General features: G+C 44.0%; 1 protein-coding gene across 2 annotated transcripts; it reads left to right on the top strand.

The window, feature by feature from the left end:
* Window positions 1-3,695: 3,695 nt before the first annotated feature.
* Window positions 3,696-14,710, top strand: SFRP4 (secreted frizzled related protein 4). Of its 2 annotated transcripts, none has more exons than XM_007083040.2 (6): window positions 3,696-4,343; window positions 5,691-5,771; window positions 5,874-5,939; window positions 8,065-8,263; window positions 11,342-11,405; window positions 13,786-14,710. In XM_007083040.2, exons 1-6 carry the CDS (start codon window positions 3,899-3,901, stop codon window positions 13,969-13,971), a joined length of 1,041 nt encoding a protein of 346 aa, XP_007083102.2. In that variant the 5' UTR covers window positions 3,696-3,898; the 3' UTR covers window positions 13,972-14,710. The 2 variants fall into 2 exon arrangements, with proteins under 2 accessions (XP_007083102.2, XP_042820111.1); XM_042964177.1 differs by lacking the exon at window positions 13,786-14,710 and adding an exon at window positions 12,196-12,442.
* Window positions 14,711-17,953: the final 3,243 nt, after the last annotated feature.

Genomic DNA, 17,953 nt, shown 5'->3' on the forward strand with positions numbered 1-17,953 from the left:
GCCGCTTCACTTGCTGTGCCCCCCACACCTTGCCCCTTTGTCAAAATTGACACCTTCTTCCTCCAAGTTAGAAATCGAAGGGTCCCTTCCAGAAGGAATGATAGCAGTCATGCATCGTGGCCATTTTCAAGCCACCACTCTTAGTCTAGCGCCTGGGGTATTAGGGGATAAGCCCTTGCCCTTGGGCATAGGACTCAGAGACCTTGTCTTCAGGATATGCTTGCAGTGAGACTGCAGCCCTCACCCATCACCTGACTACACCACAACCCTGGAGGTGTGTGAGTCTGGGAGTTTAGCATCAAGAACAAAGTTAATTGGGTTTATGGCTTATGTTTTGTTTGTTTTGTTTTTTAGGTAGGCTCCATGCCCAGCACAGAGCCCACCAGGGAGCTCTTCGGAGAGCTGGCACTCACAATTCTGACATCAAGACCTGAGCTGACACCAAGAGTCGGACACTCAACCGACTGAGCCACTCAGGTGCCCCTGTTTTGTAATATCAGGATGTACCACATGGAATCAAGAAAAAAGAAGCAACATTAAAAAAACAGAAAAAGACCCTCGCTTTCCAAGTTTGTAGCATCTTTTCGGTTGCTCTGTTTCAAGGACGAGGAAGTGAGCCAATTGACGTGGGAGAGAACATTCCTGGATGAAGGACAAGGGGACAAGAGAAAATGGGTGAAGCGCTGGTGTTTAAGGAGAGTGATTTGGAGCCAGATCGCTCAGGGCCTTGAAAGCCAGGGAGAAGTACCATCAGGTGTAAGTCTTAGGAAGCTCACTCTGGCCTGAGTGTAGAGGATGGGCGGGGGAGAAGGAGGTGGGAGAGGCTGTTATGACCCAGAGGACAGATACTGACATCCGAACTCAAGTGGTGGAAGGGAGAGGGTGAGCGGAGCTGGGAACTACAGAGAAGGTGGAAGAGCTTTCTGGTTGGGGCCACTGGGAGTTCAGTCCTGAATGAGGAAAGAAGACAAATCAGTTTAGGATCGGTTGACTGTGAGATGCCTGTGGGATAGGCAGGTGGAAATACCCCAGGGACCGTTGGATAAGCACTTCCAGAAACCAGCAGGGCCAGAGGTCTGGTTTGGGGAGCTATTGGCATCTAGGTGGTAATTGAAGCCAAGAGTAGAGCAGCAGGGGAGGATGGGGTGGGGGGTACTGCTGTCAATATCTGGAGACATTTTTGATTGTCATAGTGGGGTAGGGGCTGAGCTTCCACTGGCATCTAGTAGGAGGAGGCCAGAGAGGCTACTAAACTTCCCAGAAGTTTAGTAAGGAGCCAGTAAAGCCAGTAAAGAATTACCTGGAGCCAGTAAAGAATTACCTGACCTCAGTGTCAGCAGTGCTGAGGTCCAGAAAACCTGGAGATGGGGGTGTGTGAAGAGCAGGAAGAGGATGGTTATGGAGCCCTAGCAGAGAAGCAGGCCTTTAGGGAGGCTGAAAAGGAACCATCAGAGAGAAGCCACTGACCAGGGAAGCTTCCTGTTACGTGAGCTATTGGCAAATCACTGTCAAGTACAGGGTAATGGATTAAGTGCTAAGGCAGGGCCTGAAGAGGGAGGCTGGTGAGGGAATCTCCAGATGAATCCTTCACTGCTGCCCCACCCCAAGCAGAAAGGCTACAGACCGGCTGCCAGTGGACCCCCTGGGGACGCCAAAGAGCTTTATAGAGAAGGCCTCTTACCTTCTTCTCAGCCTTGCTTAAAAGACAGGCCATGGAGAAAGGGAAATTCCTGCAGCATTGGGACTTGGGACTTGCGGTTAAACAGAGGCAGCAAGTTTCAACCGGCTGCGCAAGGAAGAGCCTCTCCAAGTTTGCCTCTTCAGCCGCCTGGCAGGAAAAGAGTCAGGAGTTCAGCCGTTTCTCAAAACTGTACTTTCTTCCCTTGTAGGAATTTGGGCTGCAAATATTTTTCACTAAGCCAGGGGGTTTCGACTCACTGGATTCTACTGCTGGGAATGGCTTCCGATGTCATCCGGGTTATCCCCTGTGCTTGATATTTCGCTGGCCTGGTTTGGCATCTTGGGAGCTTGGGTCCCGTTCTAGCTGAAACTGGCATACCTCTCGAGTTGGCGACTGGCGACGCTGTGTTTGGACGCTCTGGCTTCCCCTAAATAGAACCTGACTCCTTGGATGAATCTCGAAATAATATTTGTGTCATTTGTCCTCTCCACTTGCCATGTTTAATTTACGTGCCCTAAAAAAATAATAATAAGACGGTGTATTTAAAGTGCTTAGCCCCATACCTAGCCCATTGTAAATGCTCAATAAAATGTCAGCTGTAGTTTCTGTTCCTTTTATTTCTTAATCCTGGTCAGAGTCAAACTAAACTATCGTTGTGGGTCACAATGTGACGACAGCTAAGCTGTGACCAAGCTAAGCTTTGGAAAGAAAACAAACAAAAAAACAAAACAACAACAAAAAAACCAAAACCAATTACCTACTGTGTGTTCAGGATTCTAATTAGACTATGTTTTTAAAGATTTACATTTAGAAACCACATTTTCATATTCCAACACCCCATGAAAATACCACATACCGGAATTCTTACTGTCTGGAGATTAATATACTTGCAACAATAAAGCCTCCTTTTTGTTTTGTTTTGGTTCTTGTGGAGACCTGAGCCAGTCGTCGGTTTTATCACTTCTTCCTAATAACAAGAAAAAAGAAAACAAAATATACACGCTTGCTTTCCATAGTACACAGGTTCTCACTCAATTCAAATACTTTCTTTCCAAGCACATCAAAAATCAAGAATTTAGGCTGCTGGGTTGGAAATCGCTTTGGGCATGAGGGGGGAAATTTTTTTTTTTTTCATATTGTCATGTCCGGTACTCTCCCCCTTCTCCCGGGTTTCGTTCACGTTGGACGGAGGAATAGGGAGTGAGAAGAAGGAAGGGGAACGTCGGTGGATGGAAAACATTTCCACACTGGAAGATGCTATTATTACACCTCTGGCAGCTCTGTTCCTGGAGCAGGTACAGACCGAATGCCATTCTGGAAAAAACCTGAGCCCCAGCTACTGGCTTCTAGACACAACAATAACAAAACCCAACTCCATGCAACTTGGGGGAGGTTTGTTTCTACAAGGTGTCCATCCTGTTCCAACAATGGCTCCCGGGTCCCACACCGTGGTCTCGCCGCTCAGCGCTCCTCACGCCCCCTCCTGGAGAAAGCAAGCGTGTTTCAGAATTAAAGGGCGGCCGAAGTTTTCCTTCCCCTCCAACTCTGTACTCGGGAAACCTCTAAGGCAGAGGGCGCAAAGTTCAGCTTGGGCCCAGATCGCGTCCTTCCCTCTCCCCAAATCCTCTCCTGCACCCTCTTGGATCCGGCGTCCCAAACGACTGCCAGAGACTCTTTCTCTTGGTGCGAAGAAAAAAGACTGGCCAGACTAAAAAGGAAGGGACTTTGGGGAAATGCAGGATTCCAGCCCTGGGCTGCGGCCCGGAGGAGATGATGTCACCGCTCCAGCGAAGCGAGGGCTGGGGGGTGGGGGGTGGGGGTGGAGGGGGGGGCGGCCGAGGGGGAGCCCGCGCCGCGCCCGCCGCTGCCAAGGGAGCGTTCGGAGCCCACGTCAGGGGAGGTGTCGGGATAAATAGGGTCCCGCAATGGCCGGGGCCGGCCGCGCTCGGAGCTGCCGGGGCCGGGACTGGAGCTGCCCGGGCGGGTCCGCGCCCCACAGGCTGAGGGCCGGCGCTGCTCGCGCTCAGTGCGCCGGACGCCGGATACCCCCGGCCGGCCCGCGAGGCCCCGCACCGCCGCGGACGGCAGCGCGGGCGGAGAGCCTCTCCGGTGCCCCGCGGGACTTCCTCCCCGGGGAAGGGAGGGCGAGAGCCTAGGGGGGCAGGGAGCCGAGGGCCCCTTCTGCCTGTCGGGGCGGCGGAGCGCCAGGGCAGTGCCATGCTGCTCTCCGTCCTGGCGGCGTTGTGCCTGGGGCTGCGCCTGGCGCTGGGCGTGCGCGGCGCGCCCTGCGAGCCGGTGCGCATCCCCATGTGCCGGCACATGCCCTGGAACATCACGCGGATGCCCAACCACCTGCACCACAGCACGCAGGAGAACGCCATCCTGGCCATCGAGCAGTACGAGGAGCTGGTGGACGTGAACTGCAGCGCGGTGCTGCGCTTCTTCCTCTGCGCCATGTACGCGCCCATCTGCACGCTGGAGTTCCTGCACGACCCCATCAAGCCGTGCAAGTCGGTGTGCCAGCGCGCGCGCGACGACTGCGAGCCCCTCATGAAGATGTACAACCACAGCTGGCCCGAGAGCCTGGCCTGCGAAGAGCTGCCGGTCTACGACCGCGGCGTGTGCATCTCGCCGGAGGCCATCGTCACCGACCTCCCCGAGGGTGAGCCTGAGCCGGAGGGAAAGGAAGGACCGAGGGGGATGAGGGGGCATTCTTGGCTGTGGCTTCCACGGGAGAACCCACCGGGCGGCCCCTTCTACCGATGCCAGTGGGTGGGTGGGCTGTCGGTACCCCCCCACCCCCCACCCCCCCCACCCCCGCCACCCAATCTCACTTCCGACAATTGGAGGAGGTGGGAAGGGCGGTGACCTGACGTGGGTACAAGTCTGCTCTCCCTCCAGAAACGTAGGGGGCGGAAGAACACTATGTCCCATAGAGAATGTAAGGGGGGGGGGGCGGGTAGGGAGGTGCTTCTAAAGAGAGCCATTAGCATTTTCCTTGACAATGATAGAATAATAGCAACGAACACGTATATAGGTGGGGTCCGAGCTAGCGTTCAGCGCTTTCCGTGTACGGTTTAATGCTTAAAACAGCCCCATCAGGGTTCTCCACTTAGTGCTAGCTCTTGAAAACTCTTTTCGGGGGGGGAAAAAAAGCAGTGGCAGGCTTCACTCCCCAGGAGGAGTGCAGTTTGTAAATTTAGTCCTTCTGGAAAATTGTGATGTCTGTTTCACGGTCAACATCTTATCTTGCGGCATCTTGGTTAACTGGATATCAACTTCCGCTTCTTTTTTTCGGTCATTTTGCTGCTTTTCTAGGACGAAGGAACAAATTTAAGTCCACTTCTTGAAGTCAAGCCTAAGAATATTTTTGCATGCTTTTTTTATCCCTGACCCAGGTTACTGAACTTTTAAAGAGATTATGCTGTTGCCTTAGTGTAGTTTCTGAGGTTATGTCTCAGAGCATTGTCCGTAACGTGAAGAAAGAGAAGTATAAGGAAGGGAAAATCGAAACTCTTCTCTAATTCAGAGCTTTAGAGAAAAACATATTTGTTGCTTAAATTATATAAATGATAGAGGGTTATGCCTTGGCCGGTGGGGGGTGGGGGGAGTCTTATATAGCTGTGGACTGTTTCTGCACTGGGAAATGAGAGGTGGAGATTTGGTAATATTCGGGATATTTTGATTAGTGTCAACTGTCCACTTGGAAAAACCAACATTTTAAAATGGATTTGGGTGGGAAAGTTAGCTGTATGTGTCAGCCAAGTCAAATGGACGGGCATTCACATCAATTTGTGCTGGATGGGCAAAACCTCACTCAAAAGTCTTCTTTTCTAAGCCCAAGAATGTCTGTATGAAAGAAGTAGTTGACAAGCCGATGCCACTTTTACAATGTAGTATTATTCTTTGGTAACGCCGTGTTAGTTTATTTCTCCAGATGGTTCTTTATTCCAGGGGGTGAATGGGCTAAGTCACTGACCACACCCATGCGGCTGTGTGTGTGTTTCAGATGTTAAGTGGATAGACATCACGCCAGACATGATGGTACAGGAGAGGCCTCTTGATGTTGACTGTAAACGCCTAAGCCCTGGTGAGTTCTTTCTTCTCGAAGTCCCTTTTTTTTTTTTGCCTCCTCCCCAGAGTGATTTCCGAACACTTTTCCGACTCTCTGCCTCTCTTTCGTCTCCTTCAGACCGCTGCAAGTGCAAAAAGGTGAAGCCGACTCTGGCGACGTATCTGAGCAAAAACTACAGCTACGGTAAGTCGTCCGATGAAGCCGTTCACTCGACGAGTTGGCCAATTACAAAGCCAGTCACGAAGCCAATCCCAAAGTAAAGAAAGCCAATCCAACGTGGTTCACGATGTGGGTTCTGGAAGGCACAATAACAACTATAAAATGCCTTGCCCTTCTGGGTAAATCAAGCAAAAACAACGTAAATTACCCAGGGAGAACAGCGATGTGGTTCAGGGCTCAAATGTGACATCAAGGTCCTCTTGGTCTCGGTGAGAGGTGCCACTCAGCCAGGACAGCCCAACTGACTTTTTCTCTTCCTGAGGTTTCCTTGCTGCAGGAAGGATGGGTGAGTGATCCATGGATTTGATTATCTGAGGCCCAGAGGCCCAGGAACTAAGACCTGCCCATGTTTCTTTTTAGTTATAAACACTTATAGATATTTAACACCTAAAAGGAACTGTAGAGAAATAGGTTAATCATGAGACCCTCTGGCTATAAGTATTGACATCGTTTAAATGCCCTCCTCTCTTATTTGAAAGAACAGTCAACACGTCTATTTTCAGTTTTTTTAAGTAAATGTAATTCTACTGTTCTCATTTGAAAGTAAATTTAATTGAAAATATGTTCTTTTAAAATATCTGAGTTGTTTTATGTTCCTTTGCATTTCTTTTTTTTTTTTTTAATGTTTATTTATTTATTTCTGAGAGAGAGAGCAAGAGAGTGAGCAGGGGAGGGGCAGAGAGAGAGGGAGACAGAATCCCAAGCAGTCTCCCTGCTATCAGCACAGAGCCCAATGCGGGACACGAACTCACAAACCTTGACATCATGACCCGAGTTGAAACCAAGAGCCAGATGCTTAACTGACTGAGCCACCCAGGCACCCCCCCGCTTTGCGTTTCTTAAATTACTTCTGCTGGAATAACAGAACTGTCTTGGCAAAATGGTCATTTTATTTGTTAACTTTGTTTTCCATATTTCAAACTGAAATTTGAAATCATAAACCTTATCTTACATATCGCATGTGAAAGTAGGAAGATCGTGGCAATATAAAGGGCTGAAAAAATAACCTCTTAGTGAAGTTGTTAGATTTGAGATTATAGCCAATGTGGGTAACTCTACCAAAAAAAGAAAAAAAAAAAACAACTGACTTTTCCGGTAGCTTTTATTGTTGTCGTTTGAAAACTGTTCTTTGTAGATATTACGTTAATCTAAACGATTTTGCCCCTCCTCTGACACTATCCAGCCCTAGTTGCTAATCTGAGTTTCACTGTCTTGCTGTCCATGGTGTCATTGCCACATAACTTCTTTGAGGATGAAACCATTTTCTATTTAAGTCCGTTGCCTTCTTCCTAAACAAGCTCTCTAGGACGGAATCCAAGACAGAGATCCATGCTAGGCTGATTACAATTCCATGGAAGGCAGTAATAGCAAGGGACCAAAAGGGCCAGAATTTTAAGCTTGATCAGACAATGATTACTTAACAGCTATCCGTAATAACAGTTATACATCTGCTCGCCGCAGACCTCGCTTTGACAGTCTGTGAAATTAAAGGATTAAGAATAGTGATCTTCAGAGACTCTGTCCAGGTCACAAATGTTACAGCTTTAATAACTTCCTTTGGAAGACAGGAAGTCCCAGCATCAGACGGGCTGTTGGACCATACAAATTGTAAAGTGGCTTGTGACTCTGAGAACATACGATTCTCACTTCCGATAATCACAAGGCAGAGTCTACTTTTTTCTATGAAATTTTTACTGACGTTCTATGTAACTGAATCTCCTGATATGTTCTCGGCAAACAAACGTCCAAACAAAACTGACATCAGGTTTTTAAGGCTGAGAAAAACCTGCAAGGTTCTCTTTTCACACCCTCGCTGTAGCCCAGTGAGGAGCAGCCGCTGACCCAGAGGCAGAGCCCAGACCGAGCCCGCCTGTCGCTTTGCTCTTACGTCTTGCAGGCTGATCCAGAACTTTAAAGACAATGCTGACAGTATGATTGTGTGGGCTTTTGGCCTGCATCTGGGCAGCTTGGACATGACCATAATTACAGGAGGGATTCTTTAAGAGAGGCTCAGGGCTTGGCGTGAATACACCATCCCTATTTGTCTGCAGAGGCCTCATCAACACTTCCATCAATTTTTAAATTGCAGTCATTCACGCCAAAATAAAAGCTGTGCAGAGGAGCGGCTGTAACGAAGTAACGACCGTGGTGGACGTGAAAGAGATCTTCAAGTCCTCGTCACCCATCCCTCGGACGCAGGTCCCGCTCATTACCAATTCTTCCTGCCAGTGCCCCCACATCCTGCCCCATCAAGACGTGCTCATCATGTGTTACGAGTGGCGCTCCAGGTAGGCACGGAGCGGGAGGGAGGAAACCGCACACTGCTTAATGGAAGCATGAATCCCATTTACCAGTCGTGGTGTTTTTTGTTTGTTTTTTTTTTAACGGCGCCAGTAGTTCTTTTTACAAAGGCAGTTAAAGGGGCGCCTAGGTGGCTCGGTAGGTTGAGCACCCGACTCTCGATTTCGGCTCAGATCATGATCCCAGGGTTGTGGGATCGAGCCCCACGTCAGGCTCTGTGCTGAGTGTGGAGCCTGCTTAAGATTCTCTCTCTCTCTCTCTCTCTCTCTCTCTCTCTCCCCCTTCTTTCTAAATAAATAAATAAATAGACAATTTAAAAATAGTTCAGTAAATAAAAATACACTTTCAACAGATGCCTCTGTTGCGATAATCACGTAGCCTAACTATCATTTAATTCCCCGTGGCATTAAGGAACAGTAGGAATATGAGTATTTGAATGGGATGCTTAAAAATCAATTTCAGAATTCGTTAAAGGACTTCAAAAATCATAGGCAGATAAATTACTATGAGTGAAAACAATTCTTTTCAAATGATTCAAATCAATCTTGGTGTGGCAAATACTTAATTTTTTTAAAGAGCTCTTTAATGATCAGGTAAAAACGGCCATTTGAGACGACAGGTCCACATTTTCCTTACACACAATATAAGTACATGACATTTGTTTGATAGATCATTGCGTACACACACACATTCGCACTCACGCTCACCCACATATATCCGCGTACCTCTAGCTGGGAGTGTGTTTCCCCACATCTCTTTTCTTGGCACATTTTTATATATTGGTACATTCCTTAGAATGTAAAAATCAAACTCTTCAGACCAGGGTGCGGGATGGGCCCCCTAACTGGCTACAGTATACATCTCCAACAGAATCATTCATATTTTATATAACCAGTCTTCCCTTTAATTCCCTGCCATTAATGCTCATCTGTTTCTTCTGGGTACAGCTGTGGACTGTTTTTTCAAAACACCTTTTGCAACTGACCTCACTTGAATACCTTCCTGATCTGTATTCTGTCTTTCCTGATCTGTACCCTCCCTTGGGTACCCTTGGCTTTTTTTTTTTCCTTTAATGTTTATTTATTTATCTTGAGAGAGAGCAAAGGAGGGGCAGAGAGAGAATCCCAAGCAGGCTCCGTCCCGGTCAGCGCAGAGCCTGACTCGGGGCTCGATCCCACGATTGTAAGATCATGATCTGAGCTGAAGTCAAGAGTTAGACACTCAACCGACTGAGCCACCCAGGTGCCTCATGGGTATTCTTGGCTTTCAAACTGTTCTCCTTATATCTTGTCTCTCTAAAGAACGAATGTTGACTGAATGTTGCTGGGCTCTTCTCTCGCATGGTGTTTGTACCTGCTACAGGACTAGGTGCAGTTCTGGGAATGTACCAGACTGCTAGTCATCAAATTCTATTTGGATTCCCATCATCCTTTCTGTTCATTTATAGATTTAATGGCATTCTGATGAAAATAACAATAAAAAATATTTTCGAATGATCAGGAGTTGTGTCTTCACACAACGATCATTTGGAAGCACAAACTGGCAAGGGCGTGTAAAGGACATTTTGAAAATAACCGTTTGGAAGGAAATCGGTTTCTGCCTTAGGAGAAACAGAAAACTGGAACAAAGCTAGACTGCTAAAACCATGTGGCGCAAGAGTAGACATGCAGATAAATAAAACAGAGGAAGCATTCTTGAGACAGATGCTAATGCATAAAGTAACGTATTAGGAAGGAAAAAGGGCAAATCAATTAGACGTGAGTATATTAGTTAGTAAATGTTGCAAATGTTTTTATTTGGAAAAATAGTACATATTTTCACTTTATACTAATACCATAAAATGAATTTCAAATGGATTCAAGAGATATTTTTTAAAACTTAATCATAGAGGGTAAAATTAGGTGAATAGATAGATGTATGAAATCTGAATAACAAAATACTTTGCAAACATGAAATTAATGTAAAAAATTACAAGAGGAAATGTCCATACATACCTTTGATGACATTATATCATGGACATAAAAATCACCAAAGAAAGCCAATAAAAGTTGAGAAAGATACTTGCAATAGTTATGGCAAAGGGGGAGTAGCCTTAAAGAGTTCATGTAAGTTAATATTTAACACATTAAGACGACAATATATAAATAATATGTACATAAATCTATATGGACACGTTCCAGAAGAAATACAAATAGTAAATAAATTTACCTCTTTAATTCTCCAATCCAGAGTAAAACATGATCTGAATGAAAGTTCAACCATTCTGAAAACGATTTAGAAAACTTTGAGAAAGTACATACTCTTGGACCCAGTAATTCTACTTTAAGAAATCTGTCCTAAGGAAATAATAAGCCAGTGCACACTAGTAAATATACAAGGATATTCAACAAAAAGCTGTTAATAGTAGCGAAGCAATGAAAGGGATTCGACAGTAGGGAAAGAGACGTCTAAGTATCATTATTGCAATATTATATGGTTATTAAAGCCGTATTCTAATTATATGAGAAAATGCATATAATAGAATGATAAAAAGAAAGGTACAGTGTGATCTAAATATATAGTGTGATTTAAGAATATAGGTACAAGGCAGAATAAAAGGAAATGCTAGTAAAATATAAATGGGGGATATGTGGATTGTAGAGTTAAGGGTTATAAAGAATTTTGATTTGTAGGGGCACCTGGGTGGCTCAGTTGGTTAAGCATCTGATTCTTGATTTTGGCTCAGGTCATGATCGCACAGTCGTGAAAAGGAGCCTCACGTCTTATGCTTAGCATGGAGCCTGATTAAGATTTTCTTTCTCTTCCTCTGCCCCTCTCCCTGGCTTGCACACTCTCTGTCTCTAAAAAAAAAGAAAAGGAAAGGAAAGGAAAGGAAAGGAAAGGAAAGGAAAGGAAAGGAAAGGAAAGGAAAGGAAAGGAAAGGAAAGGAAAAGAAAAGAAAAGGAAAAAAAAGAAAAGAAAAAGAAAACAACGAATTTTGGATTTGACAATTTTTTTGTATTTTTTTTAACTTTTTCCTTTCATAGTCGGAATTGCTTAAAATAAATTCCTTTTTTTTTTTTCAGGATGATGCTTCTTGAAAACTGTTTAGTTGAAAAATGGAGAGACCAACTTAGTAAAAGATCCATAGTAAGTATAATTAGCAACCCTGCACATATGGATTTAAGCGCAGGTAAAGAAATTCTATAGAACTGGGGATTCTTCCTTCACCTTCTTCCATCTCCAGGCTCTCATAGGAGGTTGAAATAGCATCAGTATTTGTCTTTCGAATAAGTAGTTAAGAACAAAGTTATTCTCACTTCAACCTCAAAGATGATTTTGTTACACTCAATCTTCATCTAATGGTTATTTCCAGATTAAATTAGCGTTTGTTTGTTTTTTTGGTTTTTGTTTTTGTTTGTTGTTTGTTTGTTTTTAACTATTTTAGCAAACAGGCACTTGAGCAGAGTTCACATCCAGTGGGATTAAAACAGACATATACATGTAAGGATGTGAACCCACAATTCTAAAATCCATGCTACTGTCTCTGTACAAAGCATAATCTCTCCCCATATTTAAAATAGTTTTGAGACTTTTGTCAAAATAAATTATATATACCAACTATAATCATTTTGTGGCCAAATCCATGATTTTTGGTGGTATCATCATGGAAATATTCGCAATGCAATTAGAGGATTAGAATAATTTTTTGCCCAGAGATATGCTGTCACACCAGAACTAAAGAAATCAGGTCATTGGTTTGAAATGTTTTTAAAGCATTCCCTCTCCTGTAAATACGTTTAGATAGATGTAGGAGAATTTGTGCTGTCAGGTTCACAAAAGGTCCTACTACTGCCTGTGCGAGGAAGAAGTCTATGTTAATACTGACTTAATGGAGAAGGTAGTTTGAACATAGCCTCGTCTACTCTGTGCATTTCAGAATAACATGACTTCCATCTGAGCTGAAAACCGTGGAGCTGTCAGGAGCACGCTTAGCCTTACTGGACAGAAGATTCTAGCAGGATGGGTTATCTGGTTTCTAAGACTACAGTGGATTAGAGGCATCAGTGTAGAAAGCAAGTCCACCATGAGAACCTGGGAGGAGAGAAAGCTTTCAAGAATCAAAGCTATTTAGAGGCCCCTGGGTGGCTCAGTGGGTTAAGTGTCTGACTTCAGCTCAGGCCGTGATCTCACGGTTTGTAGGTTTGAGCCCCGCTTTGGGCCCCACACTGACAGCATGGTGTCTGCTTGGGATTCTCTGTCTGCCCCTCCCCCACCAGCGCTTTCTCGCTCTGTCTCTCTCTCTCTCAAAAATAAACTTTAAAAAAATAATTAGGGGCGCCTGGGTGGCTCAGTCAGTTAAGCGTCTGACCGGCTCAGGTCATGATCTCGTGGTTCGTGGGTTCAAGCCCCGCATCGGGTTCTATGCGGACAGCTCGGAGCCTGGAGCCTGCTTCAGATTCTGTGTCTCCCTCTCTCTCTGCCCCTCCCCTGCTCACACTCTATCAAAAAATGAATAAACATTAAAAAATTGTTTTTAAATATTAAAAGAAAAGAATCCTAGCTGTTTGGGCCATTCACTTTTGCAGCAAATATTCTAATAAACTTCAGTAAGAATTCGAAGATATCACCATATAGTAGCAAATGTAAGATGTTTACTATTTTAGAACAGATTAGAGTTGTGCCCTGGGAAGGTGGGGACAGTGTTTCTCATTTCATTGTATTTCTAGTGCCTAGAGCAATGTCTGGCCTGTGGTCATGCTCAAACTCTTTGCTGAATGAAATATAACAAAGTAGGGGCATTTGTACAATAAAAAGCAGTGTCTATTCAAGGAGCCTTTTTCAGTTTTTTCTTACATGCAGCTACTTAAATAAATAGTATTTCTTTCTATAATAAGAGGTATATCTTTTTCTATCAAGGAAACAACTACCTAGAATGCCTCATTTCTCCTGGGTTCTGGGTAGCTAGCACTTGAGTGGATTACTAGACGTGAGTGGGGTCTCTGTTTTCCTTCTGATGTAAGAGAATTAGGTGAGCCCATCCATAAATGTGGGAATAGACCTTTGGACTTCCTAGTGAGGCTGGATAAATTTCTGCTCTTAGCCATATGTCAGAGCGTTTTTAGAAGGCTTTGCTGTGTAGGGATGTTGCATCATAGGACCTGTGGGCTGGGGCCTCGGGCTCTGGAGTCAGACTGGGTGAATTTGAATCCCAGCTCCGACATTTATCAGCTGTGTGACCATCTATAAATAAGCTCTGTGTGCTCGTTTCCTGGTCATGACCATGGTGTCCACCTAGAAGGGCTGTTGTTTCAGTGAAACGAACGCTTATCAAAACTTCCTCCCATACTGAGCCCTTCTAGAATCATCTGGTATATGATAAGCGCTCAATAACGGAGGGTAGCTATTTTATTTGCTGTCACGATTCATAGATTACAGTGGGAAAAAAATTGCATTAATTCTGATATGAGGGCAACAGCATGACATGATGAGCTGCATCTGATGGTCATGTGTGCAAATTGCCTCCCAGCAGTGGGAAGAGAGGCTCCAGGAGCAGCGGAGGACAGTTCAGGACAAGAAGCGAACGGCTGGGCGTACCGGTCGTAGCAACGCCCAGAAACCAAAGGGAAAGCCGCCCTCTCCCAAACCGGCCAGCCCCAAGAAGACCGTCAAAGCTAGGAGTGCCCAGAAGAGAACAAACCTGAAAAAAGTGTGAGCCACCTGCTTTCCAGAATGGAGACTGCCTCTCAGAATGAGGCCAGGCACCCCCCAGCCAGCCTGGGGGGGCGAGGTGCCCCTCTCCTCGCCTTAACGACTGCAGTCCTCCCCATAGACACACCGTACAGCAGTTTTCTTAGTGATACGCTTCAATTTTTTCTTTTTAAGCCACCACAAAACCCTAGTGGTATGTATGTCCTTTGGTATGGAAGGTATATGAAAGCTGAGAGCTGGTGGACAAAGCTTCTCGCGGCATTCAGAGTAGACTTCGTGGTGCGTGGTCTGTGAGATCTCTGGGTAGGGAAAGGATGCTTTGGTCCTTACCATTTGACCTAATATGTGCATTGTAAAATGAATGCCATATTACAAACAAACTCCCCCCCCCTTTTTTTACAATATGTTGTATTTCAGCTTGACTTCTGTCGTTAGAACGTTCGTCATGTTTCAGAATGTGATTGAAAATGCAATGATTCTAAGGAGGGAAGCAAGAGGAATGAAGAATGAATGTCTTAAAAGATCTTTCTATGTTTACTGTTTGCACAAGAAATTCTGTGATGAAAGGGAATTTTCAAACAATCTAGAAAAGTAGGATATGGAAAACTGTAATGTTTGTTTTTGGTTTTGGTTTTGTTTTTTTTACAAAGAAGCCTTTCACCTAGAGTTTTTAGCTAGACACACTCTAGAAACTAAAATAATAATGATGATAACTAAATAAATAAAAGGGAAAGGCAGACATACCACATCCGGATCCTTATTTTCTGGTTACCACGCCGTTGGGTGGAAAGTCTCTGCATTTACATTCCTTGACGCTTCTCGTTAGTAACCATTACATGGCACCAGAAACAGAGTGTGTTTCTCCTCTGATGCTTTATATGCCAACGACTCCACCCCCAAGAATTTCACACGGGTGTATGTGATGCTCATGTCATTTCCCAGGATGCCCTAGGCATCTTGATGCCAAGCCTGAAAGAATTTTCTCTCTGCTGGTAGCTGGTGCTTACAGAGGTGCTGTGGGCCCAGTGTGGGAGGGCCAGGACTCCAAAGCCCCTGGTTCTCAGCCACCGCCCCACACCAGCTCTGCCCCTGGAAAGGCAACTACGTTCACTCTTCCATTCAAAGATGTAGAGGAATGACCTGAAAGCTTACATAGAAAATCTCCTTTAGGTTTACCATTGCCCCTGCTTCTCAGAGAAGGAGTAAGTGACATGTTGCACTCACACAAGATCATTAGACACATGATCTAATCTCACCTCTGTAAGCCACTGGGACGCAGAAATGAGGTGTGTGGGTAACCCAGGGGAGAGTGGAGAAATGGGGTTAGTAAGAATGCCGGCATGGGCTCCCCTCTCTTCCTAAAAGTGTAACAGGACGCCTGTGTCACCACCACCCCAGGGCGGCAGAGTTAAAGGAATCCAGTAGATGGACTGACACAAGGGTACCAGGAAACACTCGGTGTATGTTTCTGCTATATGAAAGGCCAAACTTCCTTGGCCCTTAAGGACTGCTGGATACATGTTTAGCAGAGCATCCAAAGAAAGGCCATTAAAAGGCCCTGGCAGCCTAGCTTACCTCCTTAGCATTGTAGGGCTTCTTCGGGGAAGGGAATCAGAAATGGAACTCTTCGTGGGAATGGAGAAACAAACACATATGAAAAAACAAAAGTAAACACTATTTTCAGTGCAATACTGAATACAAATAAGAGTTTGGAGATGACTACATACTCAAGCACTGTTTACTTAAAATATTTAACTGAAATCATATACTGAATATTACACAAAACTTGCTACTTCATTAGGAACAACGATACATTATATGATACTTTGCACATTTATACATCATACAATATGTAATCGGTGTATCAGTTTGATTAATCGATAAAAGAGTTAAGCAGGCCTCCAGTTATTATGAAAAAGTCAAAAACATCAGCCCACACTAAGAGTAATATAACAAGTGTGGTAGTGGTCTTTGTGTGAGGATCAGAGATTTATTTTTCTCCCTTAAATATTTTCTCCATCCAAATACATGTGAGAGGAGGTAAATATTAATATGTGGAGAGGAAAGCTGAGGTATTGAAATGAGAATTATTTGAAGGTTGGATTGCTTATGTGAGGAAAAAATAGCATTTTTGCAACATTTTGATCAACAAATTTCATAATTAAAGACAATGGGAGGCATTTACTTTTTCAATAATTTTGTTGGTCTTTCAATAATAAACATGTATTTTCTAGAAAGTATTTAATACGTGCATAGAATACAAGTAGTGGAATTATAATCCTACCTAATCCTATTCATCACTATGCAGAGGTGATTGCTGTTAGTATTTTGGTGTACAATTGTCCAGGTGTTTCTTATGCATTTATATAATGATTTGAGTAAAAAAAAAAAAAAAAACCAGGAGCTTATTATACATACTGTTCATTAACCTTCCTTCTTCACTCAGCCTCTTATTGAGATGAGTTCTCATGTCAATAAAGCTGATGCCACCTCATTTATAATGGCTCCGTTGTAGTCCGTGGTTGCTTTGCTCTACCAACCCTTACGTTATGAGGCATTGATGCTGTTTCTTAACTGAACATACTGAATAACTGAGTCAACATCTTGATAACTAATATCTGTGCACATCCTTCATTGGTCCCTTGGGATAAGTCAGTTTAAGTAGCACTGCTGGGCCATGGAGTTATGTTCACCGAGGAAAGTCCTTGATTATGGTGTCAATTATCCATCAGGATATTGGACCACAGATAGGTAAAAATGTTGACTCTCCAAATCCTCACTAAGATTGTTTTGCCCTGCCAATATTTCTTTATAAATCTTAGCTGGAAACCGGATGTCGTCTTGGGCAAAGCCCTGCTCTTCCTCTGTGAGCTATCACTGACCACATTCTCAACACTCCAAATACTCAGGAAGCTGGGGAATGAGTGATGAAGGACTTCAAAGAGGATATAGTTGATGGACAGATAGATGATTGATAGATAGATTATGATGAGATGATTGATAGATGATGATAGATGGCAGATAAGATAGATGATAGATAAGATAGATAGACTGATAGATAAGATAGATGACATAGATGATAGATGATACATAGATGATAGATGGTGATGATAAATTAGATGATATATGATAGATAGATAGATAGATAGATAGATGATAAATCTCTTGACTTGGGAAAGTCTATACAACCTCCTCAATCTTTTTAATGATTCAAATTTAGGAATATAACCGGTCAGCTAGAGAAACCAAAGAATTAGGGTGTAACAGACATGTCAGTAGATTTGCTCTCAGTCCAGCCTTCTTTTAAGATACATGAGAATTTGGATAAATAACCTTGGTTTTTTACTTTTTAGTTAAAACCAATGCAGTGTGAACACACTTTTGGTTTCTGTCCTTGGATACTTAAAGAACTATCCATTGCAAGCTTACAATAAAACTCCTTTACTTGAACTAGCTTTAGGGTACTTTTGTTGGGTGGAACTAGTTCCTAAATAAAAAAGAAGGGCATGTGGTTGGGGTTATTTTTGTTTTTTGTTTTTTTTTTGTCTTTTGCTTTTTGTTTTGGCTTTGGGGGGTTGGTTTGTTTTGTTTTGTTTTGTTTAACCACAAATTTCTACCTGCTGTTATCACCAACTCAAAAAGCAAAAGTGGTTATTTGGAAGTGTGCAATGAGAAAGTTGAATGGGACCTTAGAACTCATAAGCCAGCCCAAAAGAGAAAGGCTATCCTAGGGCTTATCTGACACCTCACATGTTGCTAGAGAAAGATCTGGGCCCCCAGAGTTACTCAATTTTAACTTAACAGGCCAAAGTGCTCTACTTGGTCAGTACCATTGGCCCGGCTATTCGAGGGAAGGCTCATGTATCACCACACAAAGAGCAATAGGAACCAATCATTGCTTCGGTTATAGAATAATATACACCAATACTGATCATGTTTCCTAATGGGAAAGTAATTCTTGAAAAGCATTTTACTCTAAAAGATGT

This window comes from Panthera tigris, chromosome A2 (assembly GCF_018350195.1).
Source record: "Panthera tigris isolate Pti1 chromosome A2, P.tigris_Pti1_mat1.1, whole genome shotgun sequence".
In the NCBI taxonomy this organism is placed as follows: Eukaryota; Metazoa; Chordata; class Mammalia; order Carnivora; family Felidae; genus Panthera; species Panthera tigris.

Coding starts and splice junctions, on each gene's coding strand:
- SFRP4 (XM_007083040.2), top strand. CDS start 3,899: ATGCTGCTCTCCGTCCTGGCGGCGTTGTGCCTGGGGCTGCGCCTGGCG. Junction 4,344..5,690: donor CGTCACCGACCTCCCCGAGG/GTGAGCCTGAGC, acceptor TGTGTGTTTCAG/ATGTTAAGTGGATAGACATC. Junction 5,940..8,064: donor GAGCAAAAACTACAGCTACG/GTAAGTCGTCCG, acceptor TTTAAATTGCAG/TCATTCACGCCAAAATAAAA.